The following is a 12745-nucleotide window of genomic DNA, read 5'->3' as shown; positions in this document are numbered from 1 at the left end:
AAACCAAAACAATATTTGCCCCTCTATGACTGGAGTCTTTACCAAAACAATATGCATATATGGGTATTAATCATGATTAAATTAAGTCCTGTTGAAAACGCAACTTTGCACCATGGGTTTCAAGAGCTCTTATTCCACTATTTTAAAGAGCATTTGCCTTGTTGGAGGGAGTAGATACTATTCAACATCAAAAAATCTTGCTTTCAAAGTTATTTGGATCCAAAAATTACAATACATAAACTTGTTAAGAAGAAGAGGAAGAAGAAGGAGGAGGAGGAGGAGGAGGAGGAGGAGGAGGAGGAGGAGGAAAGGAAGGAAGGAAGGAAGGAAGGAAGGAAGGAAGGAAGGAAGGAAGGAAGGAAGGAAGGAAGGAAGGAAGGGAGAGACAGTCTTGCTGAAAGATAGAACCTGAAATGGCCAAGATGACTTTGTACCAAAATATGCAAAAAGCCCAGGACAAAGAACAAAAAAAAGAAAACTTTTCAATATCACATAGGGCTAAATGGTGAGAGTCTAATACTTTACATGCCTCATTCTTCTCCTAGATAACTTAATGTTTCATTAATTTAAATGAAGGAACAGAGACTGACCCCAGATAACACAGTAACTAGATCTAGTTTAATGCATGACAGCCTGCATAACATTCCTAAGTTAAATAAGATTTGATTAAGTGTGGTTCACAGGGTCTACTGAAGTAGAACATATTAATTTAAAAGAATGTTTTCAGGAAAATGTCAAAGGCAAGGGTCTGAGAGATTAAAATTTCAAAGATTCATTAATATGAAAAAAAAGATTTAACACAGAACAAATTACTGGCCTAATGATATTTCTTGTTGAAGTACAATTGGAAAACAGGGCGAAACAGCATTTTCAAATGCATACATTCTAACTTTATACTGAAAATGTTTCCCTGTTGACAGAAAACACAGAAGTTACACCACTGTTCCCAAACACATTAGGGACAAGGGGGTCAGGGCAAACAACCATACACCAATCCCAATACACTTGGTTCCTCGCACAAGATAGAACAAGTATACTTGTTCTTTCAAGTATGACATTGTGCTGGAAGACTTCCATCAACAGCTCTTTCTCTCTCACCCTCTCCCCCCCTCCACCCCCGACAGCACCATCTGTGCTCTCAGGCTATGATTTCTGCATGTGACATATGTGCAGGTGGTAAATAGTGCAGACCTATTTGCATGTAGCACTGGATTAGGCATGAAGCTAAATTATTGCACTTCATGCAAATAGACCATGAAGAACCACCTGAATTAGCAGTTCCTTGCTTACTAAGGGATAAATGCTTTTGAATGGCATGCTAGCCAACTAGCTATTAACTCAATGAGTGTAATAATGGTTGTTTTTGTGTAATTGCCATCTTATGCCCTCCTAGAATTATGTTCCCATACCTTCTTTTAAAATAACCTATTTCTTAACAACTTGGTCATACCAATTAAAATACAACCAATGAACCCAATAATGTAAAAATTAAAATGACACCACTGAAAGGGAAAAAGATGTCTATTCATGCAACTAACATGCCATGCTGGGAGCAGTGATTTCACCTAGCAGAGAAACAGTTTAGAAGGGGAGCATTTTCTATTCCACAAAAGCCTCAGAACAGCCTCTAAGGAAACCATGAATACCTACAAGCATGTAGAGAGATCTCAGCTTTTAGAGTAATCCAACTCTGTAATGTTACCAGTGCCCTGGGACTTTTACAATTCTGGACGCAGAAGTCATTTTTAAGACCATTGCATTCCATCAGAAACCACATCAAAAGCACATAAAGGATGAAGATTTTACCACAGAATCATGTACCAGGAAGTGCGTGTTGACATGGAGGGAAGGATTGTTTCTGTTCTTTAGCTTTTTTTTTTCCAGAAATAATTTTTCAACCAGAACAATAAAGAATCCAATGTAGAACATGGTTTTTCATTTTAATACAAAAAGAAATAAGTTATTTAAAAAAATACTCCCACATACAAATCACCTGTACTCTTACATAAGCTATCTTTTCCCACCCTTTTTAGGACAAAATCTATTTCCCCCCTATTTAAACAAAAAGGAGAGGCAAAAAAAGGCAGAGAGAGGGAAGAGGAACAATCTTCATCTTAAATAAAGAGATGATGTTTCCTGTCCAGGAATACTTGATAGAGAGCAACTAAAGCTTCAGACCAATGCAGTGGATATTAACCAGGTAGAAGGAAGAACCTAAATGCTGTTTTTTTTTGCCTAAAAACTGGAATTCTTTTGAAGCAAACCAAGTACACTATACCGAAAGAGAGGAGATTAGAGTTGCTGCTTTCTCGCTTGCTTGGCAAATGAGTCTGTTCTTTATGGCTCGCTCCCACTTTTCCCAGGGAAACTCATACACCCGCGAGTCGCTCACACATACACAAACACACACACTCTCTCTTCTCGCCCAAGGAAATATGGTTTTCAATCAAGTCTCCACAGCACCCTCTCATAAGAAAGAGGGGGGGGGGGAAGCAGTGAAGGAGTTTAGGTGGAATTGGGTTATATTCTTTTCGCAATTACGAAACGACCAATGCCGAGGTAGGGGAGAAAACAAGCAAGCAAGCAAGCCCTGGGCGGCAGAATCGGGAGAATCCAAGAAAGGTACAGTATATATATAGGTTTAAATTTAAAAGAACTTGCTTCAAGGTGAAAAGACACCCGACAAACAGGGCGGAAAGACCACGACGACCTGAACACCTGGGGCGAGAAGTGCAAGAAGCGAGGAAAGGTGCAAAATCCTGCAACAGGTGACCGCCACTCCGCAAAAGCACACAAAGAAAACGAGCACGTCTCGCTGCCGGCGGCGGTGGAAGAGGAGTGCGCCAAAGGCAGGGGAGTCCCGCTACGGCCAAAAGGATTCAGGCAGCCCGGGACAGGGCGAGAAGTTGGTCCAAATGCCCCGGGCACTGCACGGCACCGCCTGGTGCCCGACCCCCGACCCCCCGCCCCTCTCTCCAAGACGATCTGGCTCTAACCTTGTAGACATTCTCGGTGACCCTGTGCACCTCTTCCGAGCGCGACATGACGGTGCCGGGGGCTCCAGGAAACACCATAGACCGGTCAGGACGCAAGACTCCACGGAGAGCGCGGGAGAGCCACGGCCGCCACCACCGCTAAGATCCGTGGACGTTGCAGGCGAAGCGACTGGGAGAGGCGCGACGCTTTATATGGCCTCTCAGGGCCGGGCGCATCCCCCAGCAGCCGCCTCCGCCTCCACCCGCCCCCAGCTCCGCCTGCCCCGCGTTGCTCTGCCCTGGCGGTTGCCTCGAGGAGCGCCGCCTGGGAAAGGCAGGCAGGCAGGCGGGAGGCGAAGCGGAGTCAGAGTGGAGGCTGGATAGCGAGGGGGCGCCCGGGGAGGTGGGTGGGCGGAGTCAGGCAATGCCCACCCGCGCGCACCGGGGCGCGCCACCCACTTCCATTCGCCGCCCACAGCCCAGTCAGACCTGCGGCGCTCCGGCACCTTCTTGCGCGCCGCCTCACCCCAAGAACTCCGAGAACAAACAAACAAACAAACAAACGCGCAATCTCTCTCGCCCGCCCGCGAGCAAGAAAGTGAGAAAGTATGCGGAACGGTTCCGTCCCGTCGCTGGCGCCCTCACGTACCGGAGGGTGAAAGAGGGCTTTCGCTCCTCGTGCGTAATGTCTACTCGGACGACTTCTGCGGGATGTTCCCGCTAAACAACCTGGGATTGCAGTAATCCAGAATAGGGGTAGTCACCCACGAACCCCTATCCACACACACCCACACCCACACACACACTGGTTGGCTTTTTAGTGTTGTGCTAGGAGCTGATCTGATCAAGAGTGAATGTATACCTGAAACCTCATCACCCTGAATGTAACAATGGCCTTGGTTGAATCAGACCATTCTTTCACCATGTCCAGCACTCTGTATCACAATGGGCAAATGGATACACTTTTGGAGAACAGGAGTATATTTTCACCCTTGGCCCACTGGCAGCAGGCTATGAGGGTCAGGATGGGGAGGAATAGACTCAGGATCAACCCAAGGAAAACTGAGTGGTTGAGGTTATTTGGACCATCTGGTCCAGATTGTCCCTCTGGAAGCGTTCAACTTTGCTGGACTTGTGTACTTGTCCCAGAAACGCAGGGTGTAGCTGTGACTGGAGCTACATGAGTTGCACAGAGCGTCAATTGCACTCATTCTTGGATCTGGAAGCCCATGGCCATATACTTTACACAGAGCTACCCCTCTGAAACTGCAGCAGGTCCGGAATGCAATGGCACAAGAAATGATGGATATGCCACAATGTACCCATGTAATCCCTCTGCTTCATGAGCTACAATGGTTACCAGCTGGCTGCCAGATACAATTCAAAATAGTGATGATCAGCTATAAAACTCTTCATGGCAAAGGGCTTGGTTATCTGAGGGACCATTCATCCTATAGCTTCTGCCTGCCCTTCCTGTCAAATAGAATTAGCATGAGCCATTAAAGTTTCATTCAATGGAGTCCAGGTAGCAGCATCTCCCCAGAGATCCACATGGTCCCTACCTACCTATTCCACCAGGCAGACCTCTTAATGGAATAGTTTATCTTTAGGTTGGGTGTTTGATTGCTCCTTCTTTCCTCTTTATATTGTTTTTGACCGTTTTTAGTATTGTATGTCACGCAGAATCATTATGGAGTCCGATGACCTTAGATATTTGGTAAATAAATAAATTACCCCTCTCCGCTATCACTTCCCAGCATTCAGTATTACAGCAAGCTGTGATTCAAAAGGTAATAAACAGTCATCAGTATTAGTAGTCACTGATTATCTAATCTTGCAAACCTGAGCCGTCCCATCTAAACTGGTTGCAATTACTACAACTGCTGGTAATGAAGTCCAGAATTTAACTATGCACTGTGTAACAAAAGTAGTTTGCTGATCCCATGTTTCTCTGCCTTTAATTCAGAAGCTGGTTTTGAATTATTATATTGTGAGAGAAGAAGAAAAGCTCACAACATCCTGCATGGTTGCCTCCCCTCACCCTGCATGCTTATTTCCTTGATTCAAGGCCAAACAGTCCTGGCTGCTGTAATCTTTTCTTGTAAGGGAGCTGCTTTACTCTGTTAATCAGTTTGGTTGTCATTTTTGCAGCTTTTCAAATTCTATAACATCCTTTTGGACTGCTAATTTGAACTGCCTACAATTCTTCAGAGCGGTGTTCTTGACACATAAACGTATCAGAACATTATTATATTGAACGTTCTATTCTCAATTCCAATTTCAAACATGGAATTGTGTTCTTTTATGGGGGTTTTGTGTGTGTGTGTGTGTGTATGTGTTTTACAGGAGCTGCACAGTGGGTTGATTTTTTTCATTGAATTGTCTACCATGAATCAAAGATACCTTTCCTGGCCAACTATTACTAGCTCAGGTCTCATTAATGAAATATGGATTTTTTTATTCTAACATATGTCACTGTATACTTATTTACAGTGAACTGCACTTGCCATTTTGAAGTTAATTCATCATATTTGGCAAGATTCTTAACAAACCATTTTTTTATTTTACCACCTTAAGCAGTTTGGTTTCATCAGCAAAGCAGCCTTATTGCTCAACTGCCGATAATTTATAGGCAGATTAAAAAGATTGGTACCAACAATAAAAGACCTCATTTTACACATGCCTTACCAGTGTGGGAATTATCCATTTATTCTTCTTTACTCACCCCATTTTTAATTAGTTGCCAGTTTTCTCTGGAGTCCTTGGTGAGAGACTTTGTCAAAGGAGCCTTGAAAAATCTGAGTAGAAAATACTCATTGGGTTATTCTTGTCTACGTACTTGTTGATTCCTTCAAATCTAAATAGGAAGTGAGACTTGACTTACTTTGGAAGCTATGTTAGTTTCTTTTCAACAAGACTCCTTCTAGTTATATGATTATTTTACCTTTAATAATATCAGCAATTTTCTCCAGAGCAAATGCTAAGATGTTAAGTTTCTTACATTGCCCCTAAGTCCATTTTTAAAAATTGTGGTCTCAATGGCTGTTTTCCTTTCTCAGGGAAAAATGCCAAGATTAAAGAGAAGATTCATATTTTAGCAAAAAGATCAGCAATTTCATATTTAAGTTCTTCAAGAACTCTTGGGTGAACCTAAAGATTTATTTTTAGTTTGTTAATTTTACTTATAATTTCAGCACTCATTACCTCTATCTCAGTTTGTCCTATATTTCTCTTGAAAAAGCCAGTTCGGGCATCGGTATTTGTATTACATCCTTAGCAGTGAAGAGAGAAATAACGTGAATCCATTCTTGGCAATTTTCTGGGAGACCCTCAAAACATGGCTCTGTCAACCAGCATGGAAGGAAATGGAGAATTGCTGAGATGGCTACCTTGTTTGTAACACCAAAGATGCTGTCTTTTAGGCTTTTAAATAAATAATATAAAATTTTTATTGTGGAATTTTGGATGTTTGTTTTCTATAGTTTTTTTATGGTACTCTGCCCAAAGTGAAATTTGGTAGATGGACACCTATATAAATTTGATAACTGATTGAGTGAAGAATTAGTTTCATGTCACCAATATTTCCCTACCTTCCATTAATGCTAACAGCCAGTCTAGTGTAGAGGTTAAGGCCCTGGACTAGGACTAGGGAGACCCATGTTGAGGTCTACCCACACCCATAAAAATTCTTAACCGGTGACTATGGGTCACTTGGCCACTCCCAGCCCAAGCTACAGTATGGAATAACAGAATAACAGAGTTGGAAGGGACCTTGGAGGTCTTCTAGCCCAACCCCCTGCTCAAGCAGGAAACCCTATATCATTTCAGAGAAATTGTTGTCCAATCTTGTCTTAAAAACCTCCAATGGTGGAGCACCCACAATTTCTGGAGGCAAGTCATTCCACTGATGAATTGTTCTAATTGTCAAGAAATTTCACCTTAGTTCTACGTTGGTTAGTTTCCTTGGTTAGTTTCCATCCATTGCTTCTTGTCCTGCCTTCAGGTGCTTTGGAGAATAGGTTGAGTCCCTCTTCTTTGTGGCAGCCCCTGAGATATTGAAACACTGCCATCGTGTAGTCCTTCTTTTCATTAAACTAGACCAGGGGTAGGCAACCTTGACTGTTTTATGACTTGTGGACTTCAACTCCCAGAATTCCTGAGTCAGCATGACTGGTTCAGGAATTCTGGGTATTGAAGTCTGCACTCTTTCTAGAGTCTCAACATCTTATAGGACAGTTATTGTCTCAACATGTACAGTTATTTATACATAATGTATAATATAATATATACAGTTATAGTCTCAACATCTTATAGGACAGTTATTGTACGGAAAAATGAAGAAGTCAATGCTCTGTACGTTGCCTTGAGCTCTTGCAGGGAAAGTAGGCTATAGATAATACATTTTAACAAACTACCACATCATCCAATGACCCAATGGTTTCCCAGGTCAATTTCCTGTTCCAAATATATTTGAAGAATGTTGTTGTTTATATTCAAATGTTCTTTAGTATATGCTTCTCCAAATCTCACTCCTATCATTTAGAATATTGGAAATCTGATCGCTTTATTGCATGCAGGAAAAAAAAATATATGTGAGGATGAACAAACTTAACAATTACCATTGTCTTCTTCAGATATATCTCAAAATTCATTTTCCTCTATAGGTTAGGTTTAACTTCTTGGTCAAGGAGGGAGATTATAGGAAATCTCTTCCATTAATGTTCTTTTAGGCAATGATATAGCACCCAAAGCATCCTCCATTTATGAACTGTTGTTTATGGAGCTTAAGTTCTTTGACATAAAGGTAACTTAGTCTACAGCACACCCTTCCCTGTCTTTTCTCTCGAACTTCTGAGCAGTTTTTCCATTTCAGGAGGTTTCTGTAATACTTTCCATGCCTCCATTTTACTAACATCCAGCACTCAAGTATATCATACTTCTCTGCTTCAAATATAATTAGTCCCGATGGGGAGCTATCACCAATCTAATCCCCTCCCAAAAATATTGGATCACAACTATCATCTTCAAACAATCTGACCAGCTGGCATGTTAACCAGCAAGTGCAAAATTGAAGGAGTTGTATTATTACATCCAGATTTGTTGGTTAGCAACTAATTTTACTGAGTCAACCCACCTAGGTTGATGACCATACTATGACAAATTTAATAACTTTTTGAAAGCCAGTAATGTAATTCCAAAAAATGGAATGCAGAACTGAGATCTCGGCAGTTTCATCATTCATCATTATTAAAAAATAATCAGTGTACCTTAATGCCAATATCTTTTTCAACCTGTGGGTTAGTCTCTCTCTCTTTCTCTTTCTCTCTCTCTCTCCCCCCTCTCTCTCTCTCTCTCTCTCTCACACACACACACCTTTGTATGTAACACCCCTCCCATCCATTGGGGAGACAACACTATAGATCAGGGGTGTCAAACTCGCAATGTCACGTGATGTGTTGCGAAGTATCACAACTTTTTTTCCATTGCCGGCAATGGGGTGGGTGCGGTTTTGGCATGACGCATCTGGCCCGTGGGCCAGCAGTTTGACACCCCTGCTATAGATTTTACTTCCTCTGCTTCCTTAATAATTACTTGATAAGCTGCAAAACTGTAGACATTTAAAGTAATAGCATCAGTGTGAGAACTCATGATGAAATGAACAAGCAGTTAAGAGGTAGTCTTGGTAGAAATGTACCCTTTAAATCAATTATGACAAATTCATATTTTGGAAACACATAAAGAATTACAGTATCTGATAATTGACCAGTTATATGGGTTATGTTTCTCTTATAAGTGTATGCGTTCATGTCTACAAAGGCCTGGGTGATGAGATTGTGAACTGAGCTTTCACTCTTTAGCTCTTAAATAAAATGTCATATTGCTTGGGCTTTTAAGGAGTGATTCCCATTAGTAAAGAGTAGTTTAATTTGAATAGTAATATGCGCCAGCATACTCAGAATTCATGGATTGCTACTAAAGACCCAATTAATCTCAGTGACAAAATTATGCCTTTGACTGTATCATTCTTTGGATAATTTAGCTACTGTTTATCCATTCTCCAATAATCTTCTATTTTAGATTAACACATAAAGTTGTCCTTGAAGGTGGTCTGAAAGCATAGCAAGGAATATTTTAACCAAAATAAATTGTTGGGAACATATATTTTCTGTTGCTTTGAAACTGAAAAGGATTTAGTTGTTTCTGGCTTAAGTCCAATCCAATTCAAGTTGGACATTTACCTGCAAAGGCCTACATGGCTCATGGCTCAAGGATGATATTCTTACAGGAATACCTTTGTTCATATCAACCAACCAAGAAACTATACATTTCAGAAGGAAGGCCGATGCCAAATAAAGAAAGAGAAAGAATTTTCTGCTGTGGCAACCAGTCTGGGGAACTCCCTCCCCAAGATTTGCCTAGTAACAGATTTTTTTATTTTATTTTTTTGTACAAAAGAGAGATTTCTCAGGTGAAAGATGTATTAAAACAGAGGCCTTTGTCTCTACTCTCCATGGTGCTGCTTTCATCCATATTTAAAGTGTACTTATATTTATGATTATGTATTTTTTATTCTATTTTTTACTATATTTAAAGTAAAATACGTAATCCAAGAACATTTAATGGGGGAAAGAATAAAAATATAAATACTCGGGGACAAATAATATTCAAGCAGAAATTCTCTAAAGATGTCCTTTTTTTTTCATGTCCCACACATTAACTCCCACTCAGAAGAGCCTACTCTGATTTTTTTTTTCCCTTTCTGGCTTAGTTCTCGAAACAGCAGATGAGATGGCAAACTTGTGCTATTTGAGTTGTGTTACTTCAGACTGATGATGTGAGTTGACATAATTCAATGTTCCTCTACTTAAATAGCTAAGTCGATTAGTTATTAATAGATAACAAGATTAGGCTAGGCCTTTCCCAAGGTACCTATTTCTCTACACTGATAATAATGATGATTTTAGAAGGAGACCCTAATCATGGTTTAGTCCTCAAAGACCCCCTCTGCAGCCTGATGTGGTGCAATGGAGATATCATTGTTATCCCTTCCTCCACTTCTGCTTGTGAGAAATAAGCCTCAGCCATTTCCTGGTTTCCTCACGACTTTTTATTTTTTCTTCCCTGTCTACCTTTTCCCAGATATAACTAGAAACCAGCAGGTGAGTAGTCACTTGAAACTGGATTAGACCAAAACCAGGGTTTTTTTAAAAAAAAACAACAACAACCTCACCCATTCTCCTAGAAATGTAGAATTCTAACTTGGAATGATTCCTTGTCATCTTACCCTCAAAAGAACCATAGATGGTTAAGTGAAGAATTAGCACCATGGTTTCATTAAGCTTTAGGAATAAGTAGAAATCAGAACCCAGCACCTCTATCCAATTGAAGCCCAGCACTTTGTCAACAACACTGCACAAGCTTACAAAAGCCAAATAAATGGATTTATACTACTGTACTACTTTTAGTTGTACCAGTATACTTGGGTGCTGATGATCAGAAGAAAAGGAAGCTACAATGAAAAAGTCTCCAAAATATACATGTGGGTTTTCCTAAGATGCCATTGCCCCTCTTAGCCAGTAAATTCTTTCTGATCTGACTCCAGCACATTGGAAATTTTCAGTGAATTTAATATGTGTCCACAATTAAGTTTCCTGTTGCCAAACTGTTGCTTTTAAAGCATTTTTTAAATTTCTAAATGGTTCTTTGGCTGCTTTTGGAAGAGATCATTTGGGCCCAAAATCTCTCCTGCTTTTACTGAAAGCTGTGATTTTTAGGCAACGAACAAAGACCAAACAGTCTGAAATTTTATATGTGACAAAGAATATATTTTTGGGGAAATGGTTTTTCTTCTTTAACCAGGCATTTTCTGCAACTAGTAACTAATGCTATCTCTATTTAAGAGGCATTGCCTGCTGATGGTGAGGAGAGACAGAGATGGTGCTGACTTCCATATATAACCTACCTGTGTTTGTTCTACACTTCTTCAACTTTTTCTTCACACATAAATTCCAAATGAGAAGGGACAGGTGGAATAGCCATGCATCATGGAAACCTGAACGGAAGACAAAGCTTTGGGTTTTTTAGCAGTGTCAAGAGTGTCTTGAGAAATTATGGACATGGAAGACAAAACAAGGCAAGACAAGGCAGGAAAAGTAAAGTAACTGCTGAAAAAAATATGAATTCTGCATAAAAAAATTAGAAGACAGATTAATCTTTCAACAGAATGAATGAAAAGTGGGCATAAATAAAGAGGATATAGAAGAAGTTTGAGAGGGAATGAAAAAGACTTATGTTTCAGACTGCCATAGAAATGTGTTGAGTTATGCTCATGGGAAGCATGAAAAAGAATTATGGATGGAACAATGAAGTAAAAGAACCTATGGATGAGGGGAAGTGCAGATAACAAGCATAACTGCTATAAAAATGAGGAAAATCATTGTATAATATATATACTGTATAGAGAAAAGACACAACAAAGACTGTTCAAGGAGAGCAAGAGAGGGGACTTCCGGTGGCAGGCGATTTCGTCGGTCGCAGCTGTTTGCTGCCTCCCCCCTGTTTTGCGTAAAAGCCGGTTTGACAGCCAGCACCAGCTGTCAAACGGCTTGATACCTTTCCCCTGGGCATAAGGGGATAGGTGAGCTGCCCGGGGTAGGAGTTGAGTTCCCGAGTCGTCCTATATGGACGATGTAGGTGAGAACTCCTCCGGAGCCCCGAGGATTCTCCGCAATCCAGGACGTCTTCGCTTCGGCGAAGCTAGAAGCCGCCGCCACCGCTGCGACTTGAAGTTAATTGTGAGTTTTACTTGTAAGCAGACGAACCAACTTTGGAAGCTTGCTTTTTATTTTGGACTTTACTTTAACTTGGATAACAAGTTTCTCCCCGTACGTGTGTTGGAATGAGGAAAAGTGAAACTAAAATGGCGTTGGATTGATACTTTTCAGCAAGAAGTGAAAGTGATTTCCGGTTTGAAATTTTTGCTACTTTGAATCTGCGTATTATTTGTTTTGGCTGAATTGCTCAAATTTACTGCTAATATGGTTCTGAGAAAAATTACGCCTTTAACCTTGAGACCGATTACATCCCTGATGTCTCAGACATTTCAACTAACCTCTGAAATTTCTCACTTGTCACCCCCGTTATCTTTTTCACCTCCACCGCCCTTTGTTAGAGAGCTGCAGAACTTGGTCTCCGCAATGGCTGAGATGTTTCAATCGTTTGAGGTTAAATTTCAAAACAGATGTGATCAAGTGATGCAACAACAACAGGACTTATTACAACAACAAGATTTATCACAGAAACAGGAGGATTTTTGTTTGAATGCTACAATTGCTTCTCATGATCTGGTTGAACAAGTGGATGCGGTGGTAGCTGATGAAAGTTATCCACACCCTGAAGGGGCCATATTAGAACCTTACATTGACTTTTTAAAAACGAATAAAATTGTGGAACAAGGAACAATACAAGAGAGACTGAGCAACCCTGAACAGGTTTTTATATATCAAGATATACAATTTGAAGAGTCAGAGCAACCTAACTGTGAATTTATACTGGGAGTAAATGTGGTAACTATTATTTTATTTATTTAACAGGATTTATATGCCGCCCTTCTCCCCATGGGACTCAGGGCGGCTCACAGCGTATTAAAACATCATACAAAAAATTTCCCCTACTAAAAACCAATTAAAACCCAAATATTGGTAGCTGTGGCTCTTTAAAATCGTTAAAAATTGTCCCTATTTAAAACTCACCCTAGGTCAGGCCCGCTT

The 12745-nt window shown here is 40.6% G+C and overlaps 1 protein-coding gene across 1 annotated transcript in view; it reads right to left on the bottom strand.

Annotated features, from left to right (window-relative positions):
- Positions 1-3152, bottom strand: part of BAIAP2 (BAI1 associated protein 2) — a 162260-nt gene extending 159108 nt beyond the window's left edge. The window contains exon 1 of the mRNA XM_015815118.1: positions 2997-3152. Coding sequence (XP_015670604.1) covers positions 2997-3074 — 78 coding nt within the window. The 5' untranslated portion in view covers positions 3075-3152. The remainder of the gene's footprint in view (positions 1-2996) is intronic.
- Positions 3153-12745: the final 9593 nt, after the last annotated feature.

This window comes from Protobothrops mucrosquamatus, unplaced genomic scaffold (assembly GCF_001527695.2).
Source record: "Protobothrops mucrosquamatus isolate PMUCROS unplaced genomic scaffold, P.Mucros_1.0 scaffold_99, whole genome shotgun sequence".
In the NCBI taxonomy this organism is placed as follows: Eukaryota; Metazoa; Chordata; class Lepidosauria; order Squamata; family Viperidae; genus Protobothrops; species Protobothrops mucrosquamatus.
Note: the sequence above shows the minus strand (reverse complement) of the source record. Positions and strands in the feature narration are given on the sequence as shown.